The following is a 20,670-nucleotide window of genomic DNA, read 5'->3' on the forward strand; positions in this document are numbered from 1 at the left end:
AAATGTGTTATAAATAAAATTGCATTGACTTGGAAGAGGGAGAATAAGCAGTGTTGGGCAAGCTACTTGGAAAGTGAAGTGAGCTAAGCTACCAGTTACTCTACATTAAATGAAGCATCACTACACTGACGCTACCCCCCAGAGAAATGTAGCAAGCTAAGCTACAGCAACATGGCAAAAGTAGTAAGTAGTAGCTATTTTTATTTTTACATTGAACCAACTTCATTCCAAGTTAATGCTATCTCAGTGATCAATAAAACTGTCAGTCAAACAGATAGGCAGACAAAAACTGTTCAGTTCAATTGTTTATTAAACAATAAGCTGTGCTCACTGCTCTCACTGCTCCAAAACCAATTTGGCAACAAAAACAAACAAAAAAAGTGCTCCACATAATAAAAAGCAGGTGTCGAGAGTGTGTGCATGTTCATCTATGTTTGTTTGTTTGTGTGCGTGTGCACACATGTATGCACGTGTGTGTGTCTCCTGTGTGTACCAGTACTGAGATGTTTGTGTCAGTATAACACTTAATGTCATGCAGTTTCTATGTTTCTATGAACCCTCAAGTACAGTTTCAATTAAGCTAAGGAATACATCAACTACTTGATGTAGTTTTGACAAATGAAAGATACTACTAATCTACTGAATTAATTGTATTTTTTTAAAATTAATTTTGAGTCAATATGATTCATGCTAGAATGCATAAAATAAACATTGTTGTTATAATGATTTTTATGAATAAAGACATCCATTTTGGTTGGTTATTACATACAGTAAGGCTGAAATTACAAAATGTGGCAGATTATTATAAAACGCGGGTGTTATTACATAATGAAGTAAAAATTTATTACATTTTGTCGAGTTATTACATAATGCGGTGTTATTACATAATGCGTTGTTACACGCCTCACTTCTACTGAATGGCAACAACCAAAGAATCAGACAACATGGAATGCATAAGCTATTATTCATTTATTTGTTAGGCTTTCTTTCTTAATGGGGCATGGTGAAACTAAGCAAATAAAGAATTACCAACCCATGCCCTAAAAGAAGTTTTCAACAAACTAGGCTATATAACAAATGAATGGTGCGTTGGCTTCTCATAGATAATCATAGAAAGGAAACTAAGCAAATAACCATCCCCACCTCTTTTTCTGAAAGAGTTTGCATATAATAGACCGTTTCCTGCTTGCCTGACCATAAGGAAGTCTTGGAAGGAGTTCAAAAGTCAGAAAAAGTCCCTGATTGAAGAGTGCCTACGTGAAAAAACATTGCCGGATTATGGCCTGCTTTCCTAGGAAACAAGTGCCCCCCAAATACGTTCAGTCACTGAAATGTCCCAATATTTCCAAGTAGAACACACATCTTAACTTAAATCCTGATTTGTTTATATATAAGAGCTTATTTGTTATAATCAGGCGACTGCTGTTTTCCTGCTCACAGAATGCGGTTTAACTACTAAGGTGGCAGGTGACTCAGGTTTTTTGCAACGTCAAAGTTTGATTTCACATCTTCACCCCACAGCATGGCATGGTTCAATAAAACCTTTGGCTACTTTATGTAAGGAGTTTTTATGGATTTTTAAGGAGAGAGCTACAGTGGGGAAAATTTAAAGCTTGGAATTTCAAGTGTCACATCCAAAGGCCCTATGTATGCGGTAGGATGACCACTCTATGTTCTTGCTCACGGGTTCTGGTCATTTGGGTCACACTTGAGCATGACTTTGACCCCCAGGCCCTGGCGTGTGGTCTCGAAGGCCTGCACGGCCTCCTCCAGGGGGAATCGGTGCGTCACCAGGGGCTTCACATTGACCTGCTTGGAGGCCAACATGTTGATTGCCACTGGCCACCTGAAAGAGGGAAAGCACAGCAAATGAAGGCATGTCAGCAGACCCACATTATCACAAGCAGCAGTGCAGTATAATGGTTAGGTAACTGTGGTTGGAACTCAGAGGATGCTGATTCGACCCAGGGGAAGCCAAGCTGTACTTCAGATGCTTCTGTAAAATCCAGCAGTATACATGGATTTTATGTAAAGAATATAAACTGTGTGAGCCAGTCTGGAAAGCACATCTGTTAAGAGCATAAGAGCATCATTCTAGGAACACCACTGAAGACTGAAGTTGAAATGTAGCCTTACATTATAGGCACCATTTTTGTTTTCCCATGCAATGCTAATAGTTTGATATACACATTCATGCCATGTAAAAACCTGCTTGTGTGAGCTTTTGGGATGGTCAAGCTCTTAATGTGAAGCACAGAAAAGCCCAGGTGGTCAAACCAAGGTCCTGGAGAGCCACAGGGTTCTGTTCCCCAGGGCCGAGCAAGGTTATCCATTCTTGCTTTTGGAAAGCCACAACATGTAGGTATTTTTGTCGCTACTCTGCACATCAGTCATAGAATAAGTCAGCTGATTACACAATAAATTTACACAAACAGTTCACTGATTTTAAGGTGAAAGGTCAGTCACTCTGAGGCTCTCTAAAGGGAGAGAATGAACATCGCTGGTCTCCTGTGTGTGCGAGGCTGCTGCAGAGATTATTTACGTGTTGGAATAGCGGAAGACTCCTCTGATGTCCACTTCTCTGACGGCAGCACTGAGGAGGGGAACGGTCACCATCTCAGAGCCCAACCCAACCAGAACCACCACTCCACCACGTCGGGTCGCCTTTCAGACAGGGATTCAAGCAAGTGGCTTAATGTGGGTTAGTATTCATGCTTAAACATCTGGTGAATGATATAGCCATACATTCTGTAGTAAACATCTGCAATTTGATGTGGAGCCTAAACAAAATCAATTATACCTTTCAGCAGGTGCAAATTTTAGTTTCTTAAATAGTGCTAATTAGTGGGTCATTCAATCAGCAACACACTTTTTATAACATATGAGCAATTATTTTTTATTCTTCCTCCATTTTATCCCCAGTTTGGGAACTCCAATAACTTGAAGCTGATAATGGACATAAGCACGCACTCCCCTCCAAAGCATGTGATGTCACCAGCTGCTTATTTTCACCCTGCAATCCACAAGTCACATTCAACATACATGAGTTGGAGGAAGAAACTGAATGTGCAGCATAAGCAAGTGCACTGTGGGTCCCTGATAAACTAGCTGGAGCCATTAGAGTGATGAGAAGGTGATCCCACCTGAACACACCCTAACCCTGGGCAATGCTACAGCCAGTCATCCTTTACCCTGTGGGGCTTCCGGCCACAGTTGGCATGGAGCGGTCAGGATTTGATAAAAGACGACGGAGCTTGGTAGTTATTTTTGACGGAATTTTACATACCATTTCAAGGGATGATATATCTCACAGACTTGTTTCAGCAGAGGCAGTATTTCCATGCAGTGAGCTCCATGATGTTTATGACAAAGACTTTTTTTTCTTGATCTGGCTTGGTACTCCACCATTTCAGATTTGTAATCAAATGATTTACATGTGGTTTAATGTGCAGTGTTGGGACAAATGGCTTCACATGTGTTTCTGATTAGTCAGGTGTGTTCAATTACTTCCTTAGCGCACATGTAAGAGAGCTTTCAGTATCTACTATTATACATTTTGTGGTTGCTTTTGGAGTCTGTTATTGCTGTTTGTCAACATGAGGACCAGAGTTGTACCAATGAAAGTCAAGGAAACTATTATGAAAGTCAGAGGTTATGTTTAAAATGTGCTGTAATTCCTATATGGTGAAACCAAAATGTATAAAAATACTTTTGAATAAAAGCTGAGAATGTATACTTTAATTACATGCTAATGATTCTTTTAAAAAAATATTTAAAATAATTTTTTTTTTTTTCAGATATACAATTGTGGAATACAGAGCCAAATGAAGAAGCAATATCTCTTTGTCCCAAAAATTATGGAGCTCACTGCATATATGGAAGAATTTTGTGAATGCAGTATTTCTGGGAATCATTTACAGCATCCACCTACAAAGCTGAACGTTTATCCACTTCAAAAATCAATAAAATTATTTTTTAAAGTCAAATGTGTGAAATGTGGATTTAGCTCCCATTTCCCAATCTTGAAAGCAACTTACAATACTTTACAGGACATACTATTGCCCCAGGTTATTAAAAAAATGTCAGCTGGCTTTTTATATAAACAGTGAAATAAGGGATAGAATGGAATAACATCATCTGTCAGTTGTGCCCAACTTAGGCCCTGGTTTTCACTATGGGGATGTACCCCAGAATCTGAAATTAGTCCTGCTGGTTCCAAAACTATGGCTGGGAATCCTGTGTTGTGCACATAGTGACTCCTATGGTGTGCCAGACTGCACCCTTCGGAACTGACAGGAGATTTTTCTGTCATAAAACAGAATGTTCTATGACAATGTGGTTCTATTCCAAAACGGGGAAGAGAAAAACAGAACAGATATAAACTTCAGTTTTCAGAGCCAGAATTGTTTTCCTCTTTACTGCATAAACACTGTGTACGTACAAAATGATTGGCTTCAAAAAGAAAAACAGTGAAAGATAAACTGATTAAAAATATTAAGAACGCTGCATTTAAGTTTTAAGCTGAAAGATAAGTTAATACAAATATTTAAACTGTTTCCTCAACTAACAATGACTAACAATGACTAAAGTATAATCTGTTCCCGACATCTTGAAAGATAACATCAAAAAACTTCCAATGAACAAACATAATGGATTTCTTTATCAAAAACTTGCACCAGAATAGATTAAATATAAATTAAAACAAACTGAAGGAAAAGATTAATCCATTTTATGTCAATTTACTTCAAATGATTATTCTCAAACTTGCTCAATGTTTGCTCAGGTAATTCTCTTATATTGCTAAGAAGAGCAGTATTAAAAAAAATTTCTAAAAGCTGACAAAGATTCTGCTGCCCAAAAGCTGACTCTGGGTGCTGGCATAGCACCACCCTGCCCTCTTGCTGAACCCTGAGGTCTGGGCTCGCTTACATAGATGGCAGTATAGATACTGCTCTCTACTCCTGCGCATTCTATGGTAGCCTGGGGTCTGGGCTCACTTACATAGACGGCAGTCTGGATACTGCTCTCCACTCCCGTGCATTCTATGGTAGCCTTGGGTCTGGGCTCACTTACATATAGATGGCAGTCTTAATACTGCTCTCCACTCCCAAGCATTCGATGGTAGCCTGGGGTCTGGGCTCACTTACATAGATGGCAGTCTGGATAATGCTCTCTACTCCCGTGCATTCTATGGTAGCCTGGGGTCTTGGCTCACTTACATAGATGGCAGTCTGGATACTGCTCTCTACTCCCGTACATTCGATGGTAGCCTGGGGCTGGCGGCCCAGCTGCCCCTCCACCTTCTTGGCCAGCTCCTCTGGCGTGTCCCCCCTTTTCACCTGCAGGAGGAAGTCGGCACCCAGCTCCTTGGCCATTTCCAGACGCTCTGCTATCAGGTCTTTGCGAGGGGGAGAGAAAGGTTACTGTAACAAACCTGCCATAATGGCCAGAACAGAAAGGGTTCAGTCAAAGAGGAAGACTGCTGTGCAGATGACAGCCATGTTCTATAGTCTTTATAGTCCAATGTGCCTCAGAGGTCACATGTTCAAACCCCAGGTTCGACCCTGTGATTGCAGCCCTGAGAAAAGGAATTTAACCTAAATTGCTTCGGGTAATTGTTCAGCTTTATAAATGGACAGCATTTGTCTGGATACGGTCCCTGCTGAGCAGATAAATAATGTAAAATGATGTTAAAAAAACAGTAAAAATATGTGCTGTGTGTGTCAGTGTAATTAACTGTTATCTGTGTATATACTGTTTGTACTGTATATTTCAAATGCTGAAATGAAGATTAAAGTTCCTTCTAGAAAATGAAGTTCTATCTTATTCTGTTCTATTGAATCTGTCCTTTGCTCAAGAATAGCTGTCTTCTGCTGTTATTGTGAAATTGGAAAACAACTGATTTCAAGATGAATGTAGCAGACGCCTATCAAATTCCTTCCTTACCACTGATTGCCACGTGTGACGCACCCATCGCTTTGGCAACCAGCAAGCAAACCAGCCCAATTGGTCCTGTGATGAAATTCAGAGGGAGGGATATTATAACAGTTAAATAAGGCCAACTATAAAACTATTGAACAAATGACAGTGGATGGCAATAAAATGATATTACGACTTTCTTAATCTGTTCACTGCTCCCAATGAGGCATCCTGCAGAGGAAAGAACTATCCCAGGATTAAAAACCTAACCCCTCTTACTCATGGATCACTTCCTTAAAATTCTGATAAGGACAGACATGCTCTTAGGGGCAGAATTATTCTATCAGCGCTGCAGTGTTTTGTTGAACTGTGTTACTATGCGTGAATAGGTAGTGAGCAATCTGTGGCTGATAGGATTCGCTGGAAATATTGATATTTCAGGGGAAATAATATAGGAATACTGGAGATGATGCTTACCATAAGTCATGTTTGACATTCCGATAACAAGGCGGTGCCTTTTAAAATAACAATCTTTTAAAAAAACAAACATTCCAGCAAGTGACCTATACAGGATTTTCATGATCAGCAGTCTGTTGTGAATTTATCAGCCCTGGGTTGCCACAACATTAAGGCCTACTAACAGATCTGGTAGCAGCTCCATATTGACAGTGAACTATGCAAATGGCATGGCCGATGCCCTGGAAGTTGGGGTTTACCTGCACCACAGATCAGCACGGTGCTGCCCAGAGTCACCTGAGCCCTGCGGCAGGCGTAGATACCGACAGACAGGGGCTCAATCAGAGCCCCCTCCTCATAGGTCACGCTGTCAGGCAGCCTGTAATAAACAGACAGCATTGGTTCATGCCACCGGCAAACGGGGAGACACCAGCAGTCACAGGAGTGGGCATGCACACAGGGCATGCACACACTGAATGTGCTAAACTCTGAAAAGCTGCCACTAATGTCAGTGAAACTATGTGGAACTAAAATAACATTGTCAAGTGGTCAGTGTTCAAGGTGGGTCATTCAAGTTCAAATCTAGTACAAGGGGCAAGACACTGTGCCTTTCTTACCCTTGACTATGGTGCTGGATGCATTTAACTATAAAATACATTTAACTAATCAAACCTCCACACAATTTGGCAGATCACTTACTTGTAACAGAAGTTGGCACTATGTTTGTAGTATCTAGAGAGGTTCCCGTCATCTGGAGGTGTGGCACAAAAGAAGATAGTGGGGGACAGGTTGTACCGCCCAGTTTTGAAAAACTCGTCCATCTCGCGAGGCACCCCAGGTTCGATCGCTACTCTGTCACCTACACAATTAAACACAGGAACATTTTTTTTAAAAAGCATTCATGATTCAACAGCAAACTTGTTTTCATTCTGTACCATTAATTCATATTTTTAACTTCCTTGGATATTGTCTGCCAAATAAAATGGAATCAGTTGGCCAAGACATTACATTTCAATGCAATATTCTTTTTTCACTATGATGCACAAATCAAACATTTTTATCGTAGAACTCTGCACTACTGTCCAAAGGTTTGGAGCAACAACCATTATAATCAGCAAACTTCAAAGAAGAACTTCAAATCTTTTGAAACTGGTAGAAATGCAAACATATTCCTGTACCTCCCTGAACATTTTCAGCAAAACATGTCACTGAGTAAAACTTACTGTCATGTGAAAGAAGAATTTGCTTTTCAAATTGTCAGCCATTTGAGGAATTATACTGAGTTTTAAAAATGGGTTGTATTTCAAATAAAATATGTGACCAAGGTCTGGTCATTAAAGCATGCCAATTGATAGGATTATTTTATAAATTAAAATAAAGCACTGACACACACATCTCCACTGTCCTGATCTCTTAGGATCTTTTCATCTATCATGGACTCCTCTGATCAGGACCTCAAATAATTAGCATGTGCATTTAATGCACTACGTGATTTCTGCAGTAAAAATATCTATGGGATAAAGAAATAAGTCCGAGACAATGTCCAGCTTCATGTATGCTATAGGTGTATAGATTTACATAGTACTTGCCTGGCTGGAGGTGCTTGACCCCTGACCCCACTTTTATGACGCGTCCTGCGGCTTCGTGCCCCAGCACCATGGGCTTCTTAACCTCATAGCTACCAATGCGTCCGTGCTGCCAGTAGTGCACGTCTGAGCCGCAGATCCCAACAGAGTGCATCTGCACCAGCACCTCTGACAACACAGGGACAATAGGCACGTTACAGCGTTACGGTGGTCCCCAAACTGCGGGTTGGTACCCAGTGGCTGGGACCAACAGATAAACACAAATAAATAAAAGTCTTAGTGTTTATAAGACACTATAATACTGTATGCTTTACATTCTCACCAAGCTCAGGACCAGATGCATGCAAGTTACAGTGTACATGCAGCATAGCTCATGTCTTTATATATACAGTACACACACGCACATACACTCAAGCGGGATAGGACTTGGGCTCCGACAGTTTGAGAACCCCTGATATATTACACTCCAGTAGCAGCATAACAGATCGGTTACACTCATTACACACATAACATTTATGTTTAGGCATATGTGCATTCATCAGGTTCACAACTGACAGCAGACGTCAATAAATAACCTTATAACATTTAGTTAGATGTCATACAAGGTTCTACAGGGAAATAGCAAATTCTGTATTATTAAGAAGCCAATGGGTTAGAGGATGTGTATGTATGTGTTTGGGTTTAGCATGTGTATGGGTAGTAAATCAGAGGTCAGCATTAGATAAGCCAAGGTGGAGTTTAGAATTGTGTTTTCAATCTTCAGAGGAAGATGAGCAGTAAATGCTGCCCACTGTGTAGGAGAAGCCAATATTACCAAACCAAGAGAGATGATGTATGGGGAAAACATGAGGGGATTGAGAACAGATTCCTGGAGGACTCCTGTTGTAAAGCAGTTGGACTTTGAGATTGAACCCTGCCTGTTTACCTGACAGGAGTAATCCGAAAAGTATGAGAACAATTATTTGTAGACATTACCTGTAAGACCCATTTCAGTCAGACTTGATAGTAAACTGTATAGACAGCAGCAGAAAGGTCAAGCACGATCAAGGCAGATGACAGGGATGCTGCTTTTGCAGAAAGCTTCCATTACAGCAAGAACAGCATCACTGTTAAGTGGTTAGCTCTGAAGCCAGATTGACTGGGGTCAGTGAGGCTGTTTTGAGGTGGGTAATGTGTAAGCTGAATGGATCCAGCCTGTTCAAAGGTTTTAGATGGAAAATGGGTCGATAGTTTTGAACTGCCGGTGAATCCAAGGTTGTTTTTTTGAGTAAGGGTGTTTTACTCAGGCTTGCTTGAAGTCAATGGGGACACGACCAGTGATCAGTGAACCACTGACCATGCTGACCATGGCAGAGATGAACGGCAGAAGTACAGGAGCAGAGGACCGAAGAAGGGGAGAGGGGATGGGGTCAAGGGAGCAAGTAGTCATAGACACTTGATAGGAGCTGCAGGAGATGAGCTTTGGAGGCGGTTTAAAATCCTGAGACGCTAGGAAGATTGACAGCAGGAGCAGTGGGCAAGTGGCTATGGGAATGTGTTGGCATAGTGTAGTGGGTATCAGTTATTTTGGTTTCAATGTAGGAAGCAAAACCGTCAGCTGTAAGAGTGAAGGGAGGTGGAGGGGGAGGTGGGTTAGGAAGAGAGGAGAAAGCAGAAAATAGATCTTACAGGTTGTTTGTTTCAGACTTTAATTTTAACTCAAAATATAAAGCCATGAGACAGATAAGGAATGCACAGAGTAGAGATGCTGGTAAGCAGGCAGGACAGAGGACAATGTTTTCACATTTTCTTTCTGTGGATCTCAAGTCTATACACATAGAACATCACACACCCTTGGACAGGAAGAGGGTGGTTTTGCATATTGGGAGGCGGGAGGGCAGAGTGAATCAAGTGTGTCAGGAAGCACAGATAGCAAGGAGACAGTACCAACATTAGTAAGTAGTTGTGAGAAGATCTCTATGGGAGGTAGAGCAGATAACAGAGGTGGTCAAGGAGGGCTGTATCTGGTTGGGGATTCCATGCCAGCTACTGCTCTTAACCACTGTATGTAAATAGCTCATTCAGGATCTGACATTTTAGCTAAGTATTTTGATAACTTCATATTGGTCAGCTGATAACAGTTTTGCTGTCTCTTTGAAACACAGTGGCCCAATCTATGAGTGAACCAGCACTTGTATATAGCGCTAATTAGCTAATCAAGCCAGGAGCCCTGGCGGAAACAAAAAACTCTATCCCCCCAGAAATGGAATTGCGTCATATAATGTCACAGCTATGTCATATAAGCTGCAGTGTGAACGCAAGAGGCTGAGTCTTCAGCCAGAAAAATGACACAATCTATTTTATGGCACCCAGCAAGGGACTGAAGGGAAATCCTAGTGCATGCCCTTGTCCATAAATGCACATATTAGAAATTCAGTACACTGTTCCAAATACAGTATTTTATAGACAAACAACCATCAAAACAGTTAGTTACTTCATGTCCAACGTACCATTTGGACCTGGTTCAGGAACAGGGCGATGTTCCTGTAAAGGACCACAATAAAATCAGTTGCAATACCTATTTCTACTGTAAAAGCAGGGATTGTGTGGCCTATGAACATACACAGAAGCCATTGACTTGTATCCTTCGGAAGGAGCTCAATAAAATAAAAAAAAACTAATTTTCAATGCATATCATAAGCACAGTAACTGATAAGGGAATATTCATAAAATATAAAGTAGCAAATTCAGTAACAATGCGAAATGTCCAAATAACTTTCTTAGTTCGATACAGATCACTCCACAACATGTATAGCACTGAATTATTAAACCCATTTCCAATCAATGATACAGACAGCTTGCAAATGGTTCAATACATTCACGTTTCATCCATCAAGCTAACTAAAATACGTGTTGATGCTGGATTTGCTTTCCAAATAGGAGTCCGTGGAATAATGTCCTAGCAAAATTAACGGTACAGTACCAATCTGAGATCGCCAGGCGAATGCAGCACCACGGACAGATTCTCTTTATCCATGTCGAAAATCCGATTTAATCCGTGCTAAATTGGATTTATTAGGGGAGAACACTGCAGCAAGTCTCTCTTAGCTAGACAAGGGCTCAAAGTACCTTTTCTTGTTTTTAATGACAAAACCAGTAGAACTTGCACAACCCAATGGTTATCTAACTATCAAGCTAATGCATGTCAGGTCAGGAGTGTTTTAGTGTGGATTGTGATCATGTAAATTGCCAAGTAAATTACCTAGTAAGAGGACACTTCAACATGTTGTATTTGAAACGCGAGCAATTGATTTAAAAAATAACTTACAAGAAAGGTTGTCTGTCGAGAAAAGTTTTTTCAACTAAAAGTGTGAAATATATGCAGAAAATAAAACGAAAGCGGGAACAAGATAGATGATATTGCTAACGCTCCGTGTTTACGTTGCACTTATAATAAAATATTCTCCTTTAATATAAATATTACGGTGGGTTATTAGAATCCACGACATTTATTGGTTACAAGAACGTTGCTCCCGCCTCCCGCCTTACTTCCGCATGTAGGTAGACCGCCCGCCTCGTCCAGTTGGCATGTTTCAACAGAACTAAATGGGTATATTTGAACGGATAAACCGGACTGTATTCTGGCGATGACTTCAATGTCAATATTACCATGCTGACCAAGTTTATTTACCACGAACTACAGTCAGCTACACATGATCCACCTCAATAGTTTTTGTCGCTGTTATATTGGCTACAAAAGCAAATAGCTCCATTGCATAGTCCTGTTAAAGACCCGGAAGTTATGCCTCCTACCAAGGGGGGTTTCCATGGAAATTGTCAACACTAAAAGTTGTCTTTACGAACAGAGGTTGGCAACTAAGTATATTGGCTAACTAACTGTAATTATAACATGGAAACAATGGACGTGGATGAATTGTTAACTGAATGTCAGTCTAAAGGATCTGACTGGTTAAATATTAGTAATAGAGAACTGGTTTTACTGCCTGTTGCCGTGTCAAAATTAACACATCTGAAAAGACTGCTTCTAAACGATAATCACCTCCTATTGCCACCAAGCGAGGTAAGAAAGGCGACCTGCAGCTAGTGTCGACAGTCTGATGCAATTTTGAACAAATATTATAAAGTTTGTTAAAGAATGAACCAATATATGAATTAGTTAGCCGATCCTTGATGTGGTATTTCCAGTCAAGATGATTCATTTGTAAACCCACCATTACTAATGTTACCTAAATGCAAGTACTCTTTGACATTAAAAGCAGCAATAACTGGAATTTTTGCCCCACAGACCAGAAGGTGGTTGAGGCACATCAACATCTGGTTGATTTGATTATGAAGACATAGTCACTTTGAATAGAGTACATTTCTAACACCCATCGCTGTTTACGGCGTTTTACCCGCATGAGCTGTAGCCATCGAAAACGTTTTTAAAATTCCAGTCTGAAAGCAGAAACCCTTACAGCACTATCTAACTCCAATTTATAGTCGCTTAGCTGTGGAGATGATTGACAGTTGTTCGATCATTCTCAAATGGCTAACGTTTTTAGGCCTAGTTGTTATTGTTGTTTTACAAATAAGGATTATTTCCATTTACAACTATATTTATTCTTAGTAAGCTTTAAAGAAGGAACCAAAGAGACAGCCAGTTTCTGTTTACATACACACTGGTGCTGACCCCAAACTTAAATCTCCATCATCATCATCCTAAATTGTTTTCCCTCTCCCTATTTTTGAGATTCTCCATCTAGAGAAGCTTGAGGAACTGGTGCTGGATGGCAACCAGTTGACTGTGCTTCCCAGTACTATTGGATCCTTGAAACATCTAATATTTCTGGGTGTGAACCGAAACCCCCTAACTTTCCTGCCGGAGGCTGTGGGAGACCTCGCTGAGCTGAGGGAACTCTGGGCCACTGCTTGTGGCCTCGTCTCTCTGCCCAGCTCCATTGGCAAACTCGGACAGCTCAGGAAACTTGGTGTACACGACAACAGCATTACAGCCGTTCCCTCTGAACTTGGACTCCTTTGCAAGCTTCAGTGGTTAAACCTCGCAGGCAATGATCTGCAAGACCTCCCAGAGGCCATAAATCAGCTGGAGGCATTGGTTTTCTTGAATTTGGACAGGAATTACTTTCAGCATGTGCCAAGACCATTATCAGGTCAGGAGTTTTCTTTATGTTTACACACCCTTTCCTCCTCATTGAAGTTTTATGTATGTGATTATGTGAACTGATCACAAAGGTCAGGACTCGAGGAACAAGGAAACACATTAATGTCAGACTTCTCACAATGCTGTCAATAAATGCTTGTGCTGATAATAAATGACTTTACGCTACGTGACATTTTCCCCGTTTTAAAAATGCGTCATACCATTATGTGGCCCAGTGACCAGTTTCATTCTTTATGCAGATAAAATGAACATACAGTACAGGCCAACAGTATTAGGCCACCCGTATGTTTTTTGTTTTTTTTTAAACTTTAGGTAGAGAAGAATTCAGTTAGCCTAATATATGCACACTTATTGAAAAACAAACCAAAGTATAATTTTGTTTTTGAATGTCTACCTACAAAAACAAAAAAAAAATGGTTTTACTTACAAATTATCTAGACTTTCCTCGAAATAGCTTCCTGTGGCTTTCTGTACAATTAAACAAGTTATTGGAAGTCTATCCAATCATATTGCAAGGGGGGGGGGGGGGGTGGAAGAGAGGTGGTGGGGTAGTTAAATTGTATCTACCTTAGGTTTTTTAAAAACCACAGTAGCCTTTGTGGTGCATTGTGGTTAGGTTATTGTGGCAAGGTTATTCCCTTCCAGAAATTGCAAAGAAGCTTAAGATTTCCAGGGTCAATGTTCAGTGCACATGCAGAGGGGTCCAGCTGATGGGCAGTAATGTTAACAGGAGAGGAGAAGACCTGGAAGATTAAGAGGCAATAGACAAATATCTTGTGGTGCCTGCCAAAAGAAACCGTTGTAAAATTGCACCACAACTACAGGAAGAACTCAATGCAGCTAGAGAGAACCAGTTCCCCTGACTACAGTGAAACGGGAACTATGATCTGCTAGTCTCAAAGGATGTGCATCTATCTTTTCCTTATCTTTTTGGTCCAGTGTTGATGGTGCTTGGCCCACTGTCAAAGGTACACATTGTTTTAGACCACATCTAAGCCTAACTCCTTCTTTGACCTAATTCTTGAAACCTTTGTGCCTATTTTACTTGCAGTACAGACTAAAAAAAAACTCAAGGTAGATAAGATTTTACTAGTTTATTAGTTTAATTACCCCTCCACCTCCCTCCCATTTTGTAAAATGATTGGATAGACTTCCAATTATTAATTTAATTGTAATTAAAGCCAAAGGAGGCTATTTTGAGGAAAGTCTAAGAATAATTTCAAGTAAAATTAATCTTTTTGTGTTATAGGAAAAAACTGAAAAAAAAGTTTGTACTTTAATTTGTTATTCAATAAATTTGAATATATTAACTGAATTCTTCTCTAACTAAAGCTTTTTTTTTTTTTTAGAAAAACTACAGGTGGCCTAATACTTTTGGCCTGTACTAGCCTATATGTCCAGATCTCTAATAAGAACCCGTTGGGGGTAGATTCAGTACACACAATGAAAACCATTTAGGGATTTTGTGGCCAACCACTCAATGAACAGCGTAGAAATACCCTCTTAAGCTTAACTGTAATGTACATAAAATTGTTTTTTGTTTTGTGTAGCTACTGCAATTAGCCTAAATATTTTGAACAGTAGCCAGCCTATTGAAATCAGTTTTTGACCTTGTTTTAGCTTTTAACCGGAAGGCCCCACTTCATTGCCATACTATTTGCAAACGTGCAACACAATGTGCACACACAGAGAACCTTTATTTTCCCTGACCCTGTGATATCAATAGTGCTGTCACAAGTGATATTCAAATTAATGTTCTGTCGTGCAGCAGATTCAGGAAAACATTGTGCATTTTATGATACACACACTAAATTTCACATACGGGTCAACAAGTGCCACAATCACAAATCATAAATGACGACAAATAAACCCAGATTGAGTACTTTAAGATCAAATGTAAAATGTAAATACAAAAATAAAATAATTACATCAGTAGACATATGGGTTTCAAAGCTTCTTTATTAATATCAAAGGCATGATGGAAATATCCAGTAAAAGTTATATCGGCTGCATTTTAATGCATAATATTACTTCAAAAGTTGCAGTCTATTTTATTGTAAAGATTTGAATTAGAATTTATTCTTGTTTGCAGTTGTTCAATCACAAATTAACTTCATGTTTCTGTAACATTTCTCTAGGACATGTTTTAGAGAATATTTACAAGAAAATTTTATCACCAAGGTCAGTGGCTGTGCTTTTTGCCCAAAGGTTTATGTTCTGTTCTCAGGTAGGAAACTGCTGTTGTGCCTTTCAGCACAGTTCTAGTCCAAGTGGCAAAAGTAAATATCCAGTGATGTACTGTAAACAAAAAATAGATGCGGAGTTATCATTCAAGATAACAGTGACTCAGACAGAAAGTGTCCCTTTTCAGTTGGGGTGGAATGACCCCAAATAACTAGGTTTCCATGTATGGATGTCTACTGTAGATGCCAAATATCTTGACAGATTCAACATGTGCGGTGTACTGAATCAAATCTATGTTCCAGACATGGCCAGTCTTCATGTGCTGTCTATGAAGTCCAACCAAATCACGTCTCTGGCAGATGACATGATCCTTGGATTTAGTAGGATGACAAAACTTGACCTCAGAGAAAACCCATTTAGAGACAGGCCAGAACACTGGAAGGTAACAAAGAAATCTTGAGCCTTGCATTGGCATGTCAGCATCCCATTACGTTGATAGCTGCCTTTAGATGCCCCTTTTTGTGCAGTAAATCTGAGATAAGCCTGGTGGATATATTCTCCATTATGGCAGATCAATGATGTAACTGGCCATTTCAGTGACATTTTCCTTAGTAATTAACACGTCTTTGTATTTATTTCTCTCCAGGGTTTGGATTTCATTTTGCTGGGGGATGTGAAAGAAGTAGAAGTCACAGATACTTTGCCTTCATAAAACTGTTTCATAAACGGCACAATCTAAGTTATATAATCCAAGCACCTACGTTCTATAACTATGAGACTGAAAGATGTAAAATGTACAACTGTAATAAGGTCTAATTGGTCTGGTATTCTGGTGAAACAAGCTTTTGATGACTGTAAGCCCATTATGTGCATCATGTTTAGAGAAGGAACATCTTGCAAATTAAATAAAAAGCTTTACAAGCCATGTCAAAACATTTTTATTGGAAAATGTGTTTTTCTCTATTTTGAAGTGCAGTACTTTACAATGTACTTTTTAAATTAAAAAAATGCCAGAAAGTTCACAGGAAAATATTACACAATCCTCTTTGTTTTCCAGTAGATGTACAGTTTTATCACACCCAAAGAGCATATACAGCCATTGCCTGTGTAAAGGCCCAGTTATCATTTCACATTCCTGAGGGCTCTTTCTTCATCTGATGTAATAGTATATTTTTCATTATGAGCTTTCAATACTAAGCAATCAGGGTGGCCTGGAAGGAAGTCGTGTAGTTCACCCGAATACCTTGTCAGTGCATCAATGAAAACATATCCTGTGAAGGAAAAAAACAATATAAATTGTAATATGTTACCTAATCATGTGGGTACGGAGAACATGTTAGCATATGTTTGCAAACGAAGTATGTTATGCTAACTTTATCACTCAGTTTTCATGAGTGTGAAAAATGTCTCCTTTACCTGTAACCATGTTATTGACGGGGTACTGCTGCACATTACAGCACGGAGAAGTTTCTCTCTGGGGTGTTGTCAATATGGCAGGTTCTTGGCTTACATGAAATAATTAAAATGTGTAAGTACACAACTGAAAAGCTGCTTGGTTATTTTAAATCACAGTAGTTGAAATGTAACAGCTATGGCTACTGTGCAGTCACACACATCCATAAACATGGCTAAATGATACACCCATAGGCCAATAAAAGATGTGATTTATATAGTTATAGCCTATGAAGATGTTCCATCACCAGAAACACACACAGAATGTTATTGCTCTAAATTGAGCGAATTGGGCCCCCTAGTGGTAAGAGGGCACCATGCATGAACTGGCCAAAAGTATCAATCGATCCAAAGGCTTATCTACAAAGTGCAATATCCACAAACCTTATCTTTGCACCTTCTCTGTTTCCACAATCATTTTGGGGCCTCAGTAAATCTTCTTTCAACACCATATTTTCCCTAATGTTTGCTCTGCTGCATGGAACCTTAAAAATACATTTTGTTTAAATATATGCAGTGCATACTAAGATGATTTCAATACTTTGTACATGTTATATATGAACTATGTTATATTAATATATGTTGCTAGATGTATATTAGGAAAATATATATATATACACTCACTGGCCACTTCATTAGATGACAGGAGTGGCACCCGGTGTGGTCTTCTACTGCTGTAGCCCATCTGCTTTGAGGTTCGAAGTGTTGTGCGTTCAGAAATGCTCTTCTGCATACCTCGGTTGTAACGAGTGGTTATTTGAGTTACTGTTGCCTTTCTATCAGCTCAAACCAGTCTGGCCATTCTCCTCTGACCTCTGCCATCAACAAGGCATTTTCGCCCAGAGAACTGCCGCTCACTGGATATTTTCTCTTTTTCGGACCATTCTCTGTAAAGCCTAGAGATGGTTGTGCGTGAAAATCCCAGTAGATCAGCAGTTTCTGAAATACTCAAACCAGCCCTTCTGGCACCAACAACCATGCCACGTTCAAAGTCACTTAAATAAACTTTCTTCCCCATCCTGATGCTTGGTTTGAACTTCGGCAGATAGTCTTGACCATGTCTACATGCCCAAATGCATTGAGTTGCTGCCACGTGCTTGGCTGATTAGATATTTGCGTTAATGGGTGCAGTTTGCAGTTGAACAGGTGTACCTAATGAAGTGGCCGGTGAGTGTATATGTTCTTAGGAGTGACTAGAAAGTAAATGCAAAAAAATAGACCTTTACTTTCTTCTGACTGATCTCCTGCTCCCAAATGAAATGTCCAACAGCTGCTTTTACTTCTGAAAAGTGAAAAATGATATATGATTGCACTGCATTGTATTATGACTCCAAAGTATCTAGTGACACTTTGCTACACAACTGCTGTCATACACAGTTTTAGCGCAATGAATTCTGAGTAAAATAGGAAGGTGAAATACATGAAAGTCTGAGAGAGAGAGAGACAGAGAGCGACAGAGGGAGGTCACAGAGAGAAAAATGAGTTTCAGTTCATTTGAAAATGTTTTGGTAGTCTCCCTGTGCATGCCTCTAGCTCTATAGGCTAATAGCCAGGTAGAAAAAATATCCCCTCAGCTTGACTGAACCACTGTATTTGGGGAAGGAACCTGCTCACCCAAAAAATAGTCGACAGATGGATTAAGTAATCATGGAGAGTAGGCGGAATTTCAAAACGGAGACTTGTGTTTCCCTAAACGCAGGCTTCTTTTCCTTGGCCAGTCAGTAGAAAAGCCAATGTCTCCGCTTGAAATGAGTCTTTTAAATTAATTAATTTTTACCTGATCAAATCTGGTAAGGTGTAAAAATCTTCTAATTGCCCTCACCTTTCTGAACGCAGGGTGGGGGGAGCACATAGTGACCGATGGACACAGACTCTGTGCTCTGGGTCTTTTCACAGGTAGAGAGGAACAAACTGTGGAAAACCGTCACCCTGTCCTCTGCATAGTCCACACTCTCAAATACCCTAAAAATATGTAACATTATATTTACCATACAAATAAACAGTGACGGCTAGAGTCTTCTTACAGTAATGAGTAAAAACATTATTTCTTGCCTCTGGATGAGCCACATCTTTCAAGCAATTTAAGTATGCATGAGCGTAACTTCAGGATGTAAAGACATACTGCAGAGCAAGTTATTACAATTCTCCTCTATTATATCATATAGCTTGAAATAAGGTAAAATGACATAACCTAAGCAAATATGCATGCAGAAGCTATGGTTATGGTACTACAACTGTGCACATGCAGTTTTTAATGTCGCTCGACAGTACCGTTGTGTATCAGGACTGGATGCATCCTCACTGAATAGATAATCTGCTCTTTTCCAACTAACGATGGTTCCACCTTCTGACACTGAATCAAAAAGTAAACAAAAACAAACTTGTAGCAAATTTTACATTTATCACTGCTGCATTAAACACAAACATCCCGTTATATAAATTAACTGATCAACATTAGACTAGAATGGAACTGACCAAGATGAGTAGGCCTACGCATATGTCGAGAACGCGAAGAATTTGTATCTCTCAATAAATAGGCTACAATTCACCAACTTTATCATAACGGCGCAATTATAAAGAAAGCAAAGTTAACGAGCGAGGAATCTACTCATGCACAAAAGTTTGATCTTGTTAGACTGCTTAACGTATGGCGGGTTATCACTAATACTTACCCCACAGATGACAAAGCTTCTCACTCACACTGTTTGAAAACCACGCCTTCTTATTAGTAAACATCCCCAGTTTGTTTCGTTTTTCTCTTTTCTAACGTGCTGAATAAGATAGCTAGTCCACAAGAACTGGCAACAGAAAGTTAGTAAGTTAATTAACAGTACACATTATTTAGCCAACTGATCGTTGCTGTGGACGAAGTTTAGACCCTATTCGTCGATTCCGCAGCAGGTTACTCTGGTCATTAATACATAGAGCTAGCGAACTAACTAGCAAGACTGTAAAAATGCGTGTTAAAAGTGGGGATTTATGACATTATAAAGCATACCAAGCTTTAAAGAATCTTGCCGAGTGGATATCTAACCAAGAAATATAAACAGCAAGAAACTAAAAACAAGAATAGTCAAGTTAATTATATGGATAAAAAATATGCATGGATATTAAAATTACAAGAACACTGCGTAGCTACAATTTCTACGGTAACGTTCCTAATTAATAGCGTTCGCTAATACAGAATTTCAAAACAAATAAACTGTGGCAGAGTAGGCCTTGCTCCACCAATTTCCCTAAACATGGACGCCAGCGCTACTACGTGTCAGTTGCTGACTACCAGTCCACGCGTGTGGTTCAGTTAGGACAGGTTGCCCATAGCCCTGGCGCGTGTTCCGTTTTAATGGCGGGATCGAAGGTCCAGATTACATTAGGCTACTTCACATTTTCCTTTAAAATGGTGTCTCCTCTCCTGTATTGGTAAACCTGCAATCAAACTACTATTGGCTTAGAGAGGGGGAATACTGCTTGTTCCGGTGGCTTTGACGTAACAGTTACGATTTGGCAGTACACATTAGGAGTTAAAATTATGGAATAAAGAAAATTACATATAGAATATTTAACACTTTAACGAGTGCTCAGATTTGCAGAGCCTTAAAGTAAAATATAATTGTTTTCACAATTGTTATGTTACACTGCTTTACTCTATCATTTAGTTAGTTCTCCCTTTCACTTACAAATCTTTTTGTAGCCATGAATATAATTTGAAAAAATATATAGCCTAATATTGTAGCAATCATGCCTGTCCAGCCAGGTGACATTACAATTAAGCAATGAAGCCTTTTGAAATCTTGCCTCTGGGGAGGATGTAACATCAGTGTTTCTGTTACTGCCTCAAACTTGGCATATGTTAATGTTTTCAATCAAGGATAGACCATAACCATTAGGCCTATATCTGTCATCATCGTT

General features: G+C 39.6%; 3 protein-coding genes across 6 annotated transcripts; 1 reads left to right on the top strand and 2 right to left on the bottom strand.

Annotated features, from left to right (window-relative positions):
* Window positions 1–292: 292 nt before the first annotated feature.
* Window positions 293–11,389, bottom strand: sord (sorbitol dehydrogenase). 4 transcript variants are annotated; one of them, XM_035418592.1, is made up of 9 exons: window positions 11,269–11,389; window positions 10,451–10,484; window positions 7,965–8,129; window positions 7,075–7,234; window positions 6,636–6,754; window positions 5,947–6,012; window positions 5,148–5,398; window positions 2,543–2,664; window positions 293–1,846 (listed from the first exon to the last, which is right to left on the bottom strand). In XM_035418592.1, exons 3-9 carry the CDS (start codon window positions 8,113–8,115, stop codon window positions 1,681–1,683), a joined length of 1,035 nt encoding a protein of 344 aa, XP_035274483.1. In that variant the 5' UTR covers window positions 8,116–8,129; window positions 10,451–10,484; window positions 11,269–11,389; the 3' UTR covers window positions 293–1,680. The 4 variants fall into 4 exon arrangements, with proteins under 4 accessions (XP_035274483.1, XP_035274482.1, XP_035274480.1 ...); XM_035418591.1 differs by lacking the exon at window positions 11,269–11,389 and adding an exon at window positions 11,070–11,169; XM_035418589.1 differs by lacking the exon at window positions 11,269–11,389 and adding an exon at window positions 10,924–11,161.
* A 129-nt stretch (window positions 11,390–11,518) lies between these two features.
* Window positions 11,519–16,244, top strand: si:dkey-1h4.4 (plant intracellular Ras-group-related LRR protein 3). Its single transcript, XM_035416940.1, has 4 exons — window positions 11,519–12,021; window positions 12,694–13,114; window positions 15,612–15,751; window positions 15,956–16,244. Exons 1-4 carry the CDS (start codon window positions 11,851–11,853, stop codon window positions 16,019–16,021), a joined length of 798 nt encoding a protein of 265 aa, XP_035272831.1. The 5' UTR covers window positions 11,519–11,850; the 3' UTR covers window positions 16,022–16,244.
* Window positions 16,245–16,431: 187 nt separating this feature from the next.
* Window positions 16,432–20,238, bottom strand: terb2 (telomere repeat binding bouquet formation protein 2). Its single transcript, XM_035419504.1, has 7 exons — window positions 19,434–20,238; window positions 19,033–19,114; window positions 18,584–18,723; window positions 17,988–18,043; window positions 17,146–17,246; window positions 16,726–16,814; window positions 16,432–16,580 (listed from the first exon to the last, which is right to left on the bottom strand). The coding sequence occupies exons 1-7, from the start codon at window positions 19,495–19,497 to the stop codon at window positions 16,432–16,434; spliced, it is 681 nt and encodes a 226-aa protein (XP_035275395.1). The 5' UTR covers window positions 19,498–20,238.
* Window positions 20,239–20,670: the final 432 nt, after the last annotated feature.

This window comes from Anguilla anguilla, chromosome 5, assembly GCF_013347855.1.
Source record: "Anguilla anguilla isolate fAngAng1 chromosome 5, fAngAng1.pri, whole genome shotgun sequence".
In the NCBI taxonomy this organism is placed as follows: Eukaryota; Metazoa; Chordata; class Actinopteri; order Anguilliformes; family Anguillidae; genus Anguilla; species Anguilla anguilla.

Bases quoted from the DNA above. Each gene is read 5' to 3' on its own strand.
- si:dkey-1h4.4 (XM_035416940.1), top strand. From the start codon at position 11,851: ATGGAAACAATGGACGTGGATGAATTGTTAACTGAATGTCAGTCTAAA. The intron at 13,115-15,611 runs GTCAGGAGTTTT...TCTATGTTCCAG, and splicing joins TGTGCCAAGACCATTATCAG to ACATGGCCAGTCTTCATGTG. The intron at 15,752-15,955 runs GTAACAAAGAAA...ATTTCTCTCCAG, and splicing joins ACAGGCCAGAACACTGGAAG to GGTTTGGATTTCATTTTGCT.
- terb2 (XM_035419504.1), bottom strand. From the start codon at position 19,497: ATGTTTACTAATAAGAAGGCGTGGTTTTCAAACAGTGTGAGTGAGAAG. The intron at 18,724-19,032 runs GTACTGTCGAGC...ACATATTTTTAG, and splicing joins TCCAGTCCTGATACACAACG to GGTATTTGAGAGTGTGGACT. The intron at 18,044-18,583 runs GTGAGGGCAATT...TTCACTTTTCAG, and splicing joins CCCACCCTGCGTTCAGAAAG to AAGTAAAAGCAGCTGTTGGA.
- sord (XM_035418589.1), bottom strand. From the start codon at position 10,977: ATGGATAAAGAGAATCTGTCCGTGGTGCTGCATTCGCCTGGCGATCTC. The intron at 10,485-10,923 runs GTACTGTACCGT...GGTCCTTTACAG, and splicing joins CGCCTGGCGATCTCAGATTG to GAACATCGCCCTGTTCCTGA. The intron at 6,013-6,635 runs GTAAACCCCAAC...ATTTCATCACAG, and splicing joins CGTGCTGATCTGTGGTGCAG to GACCAATTGGGCTGGTTTGC.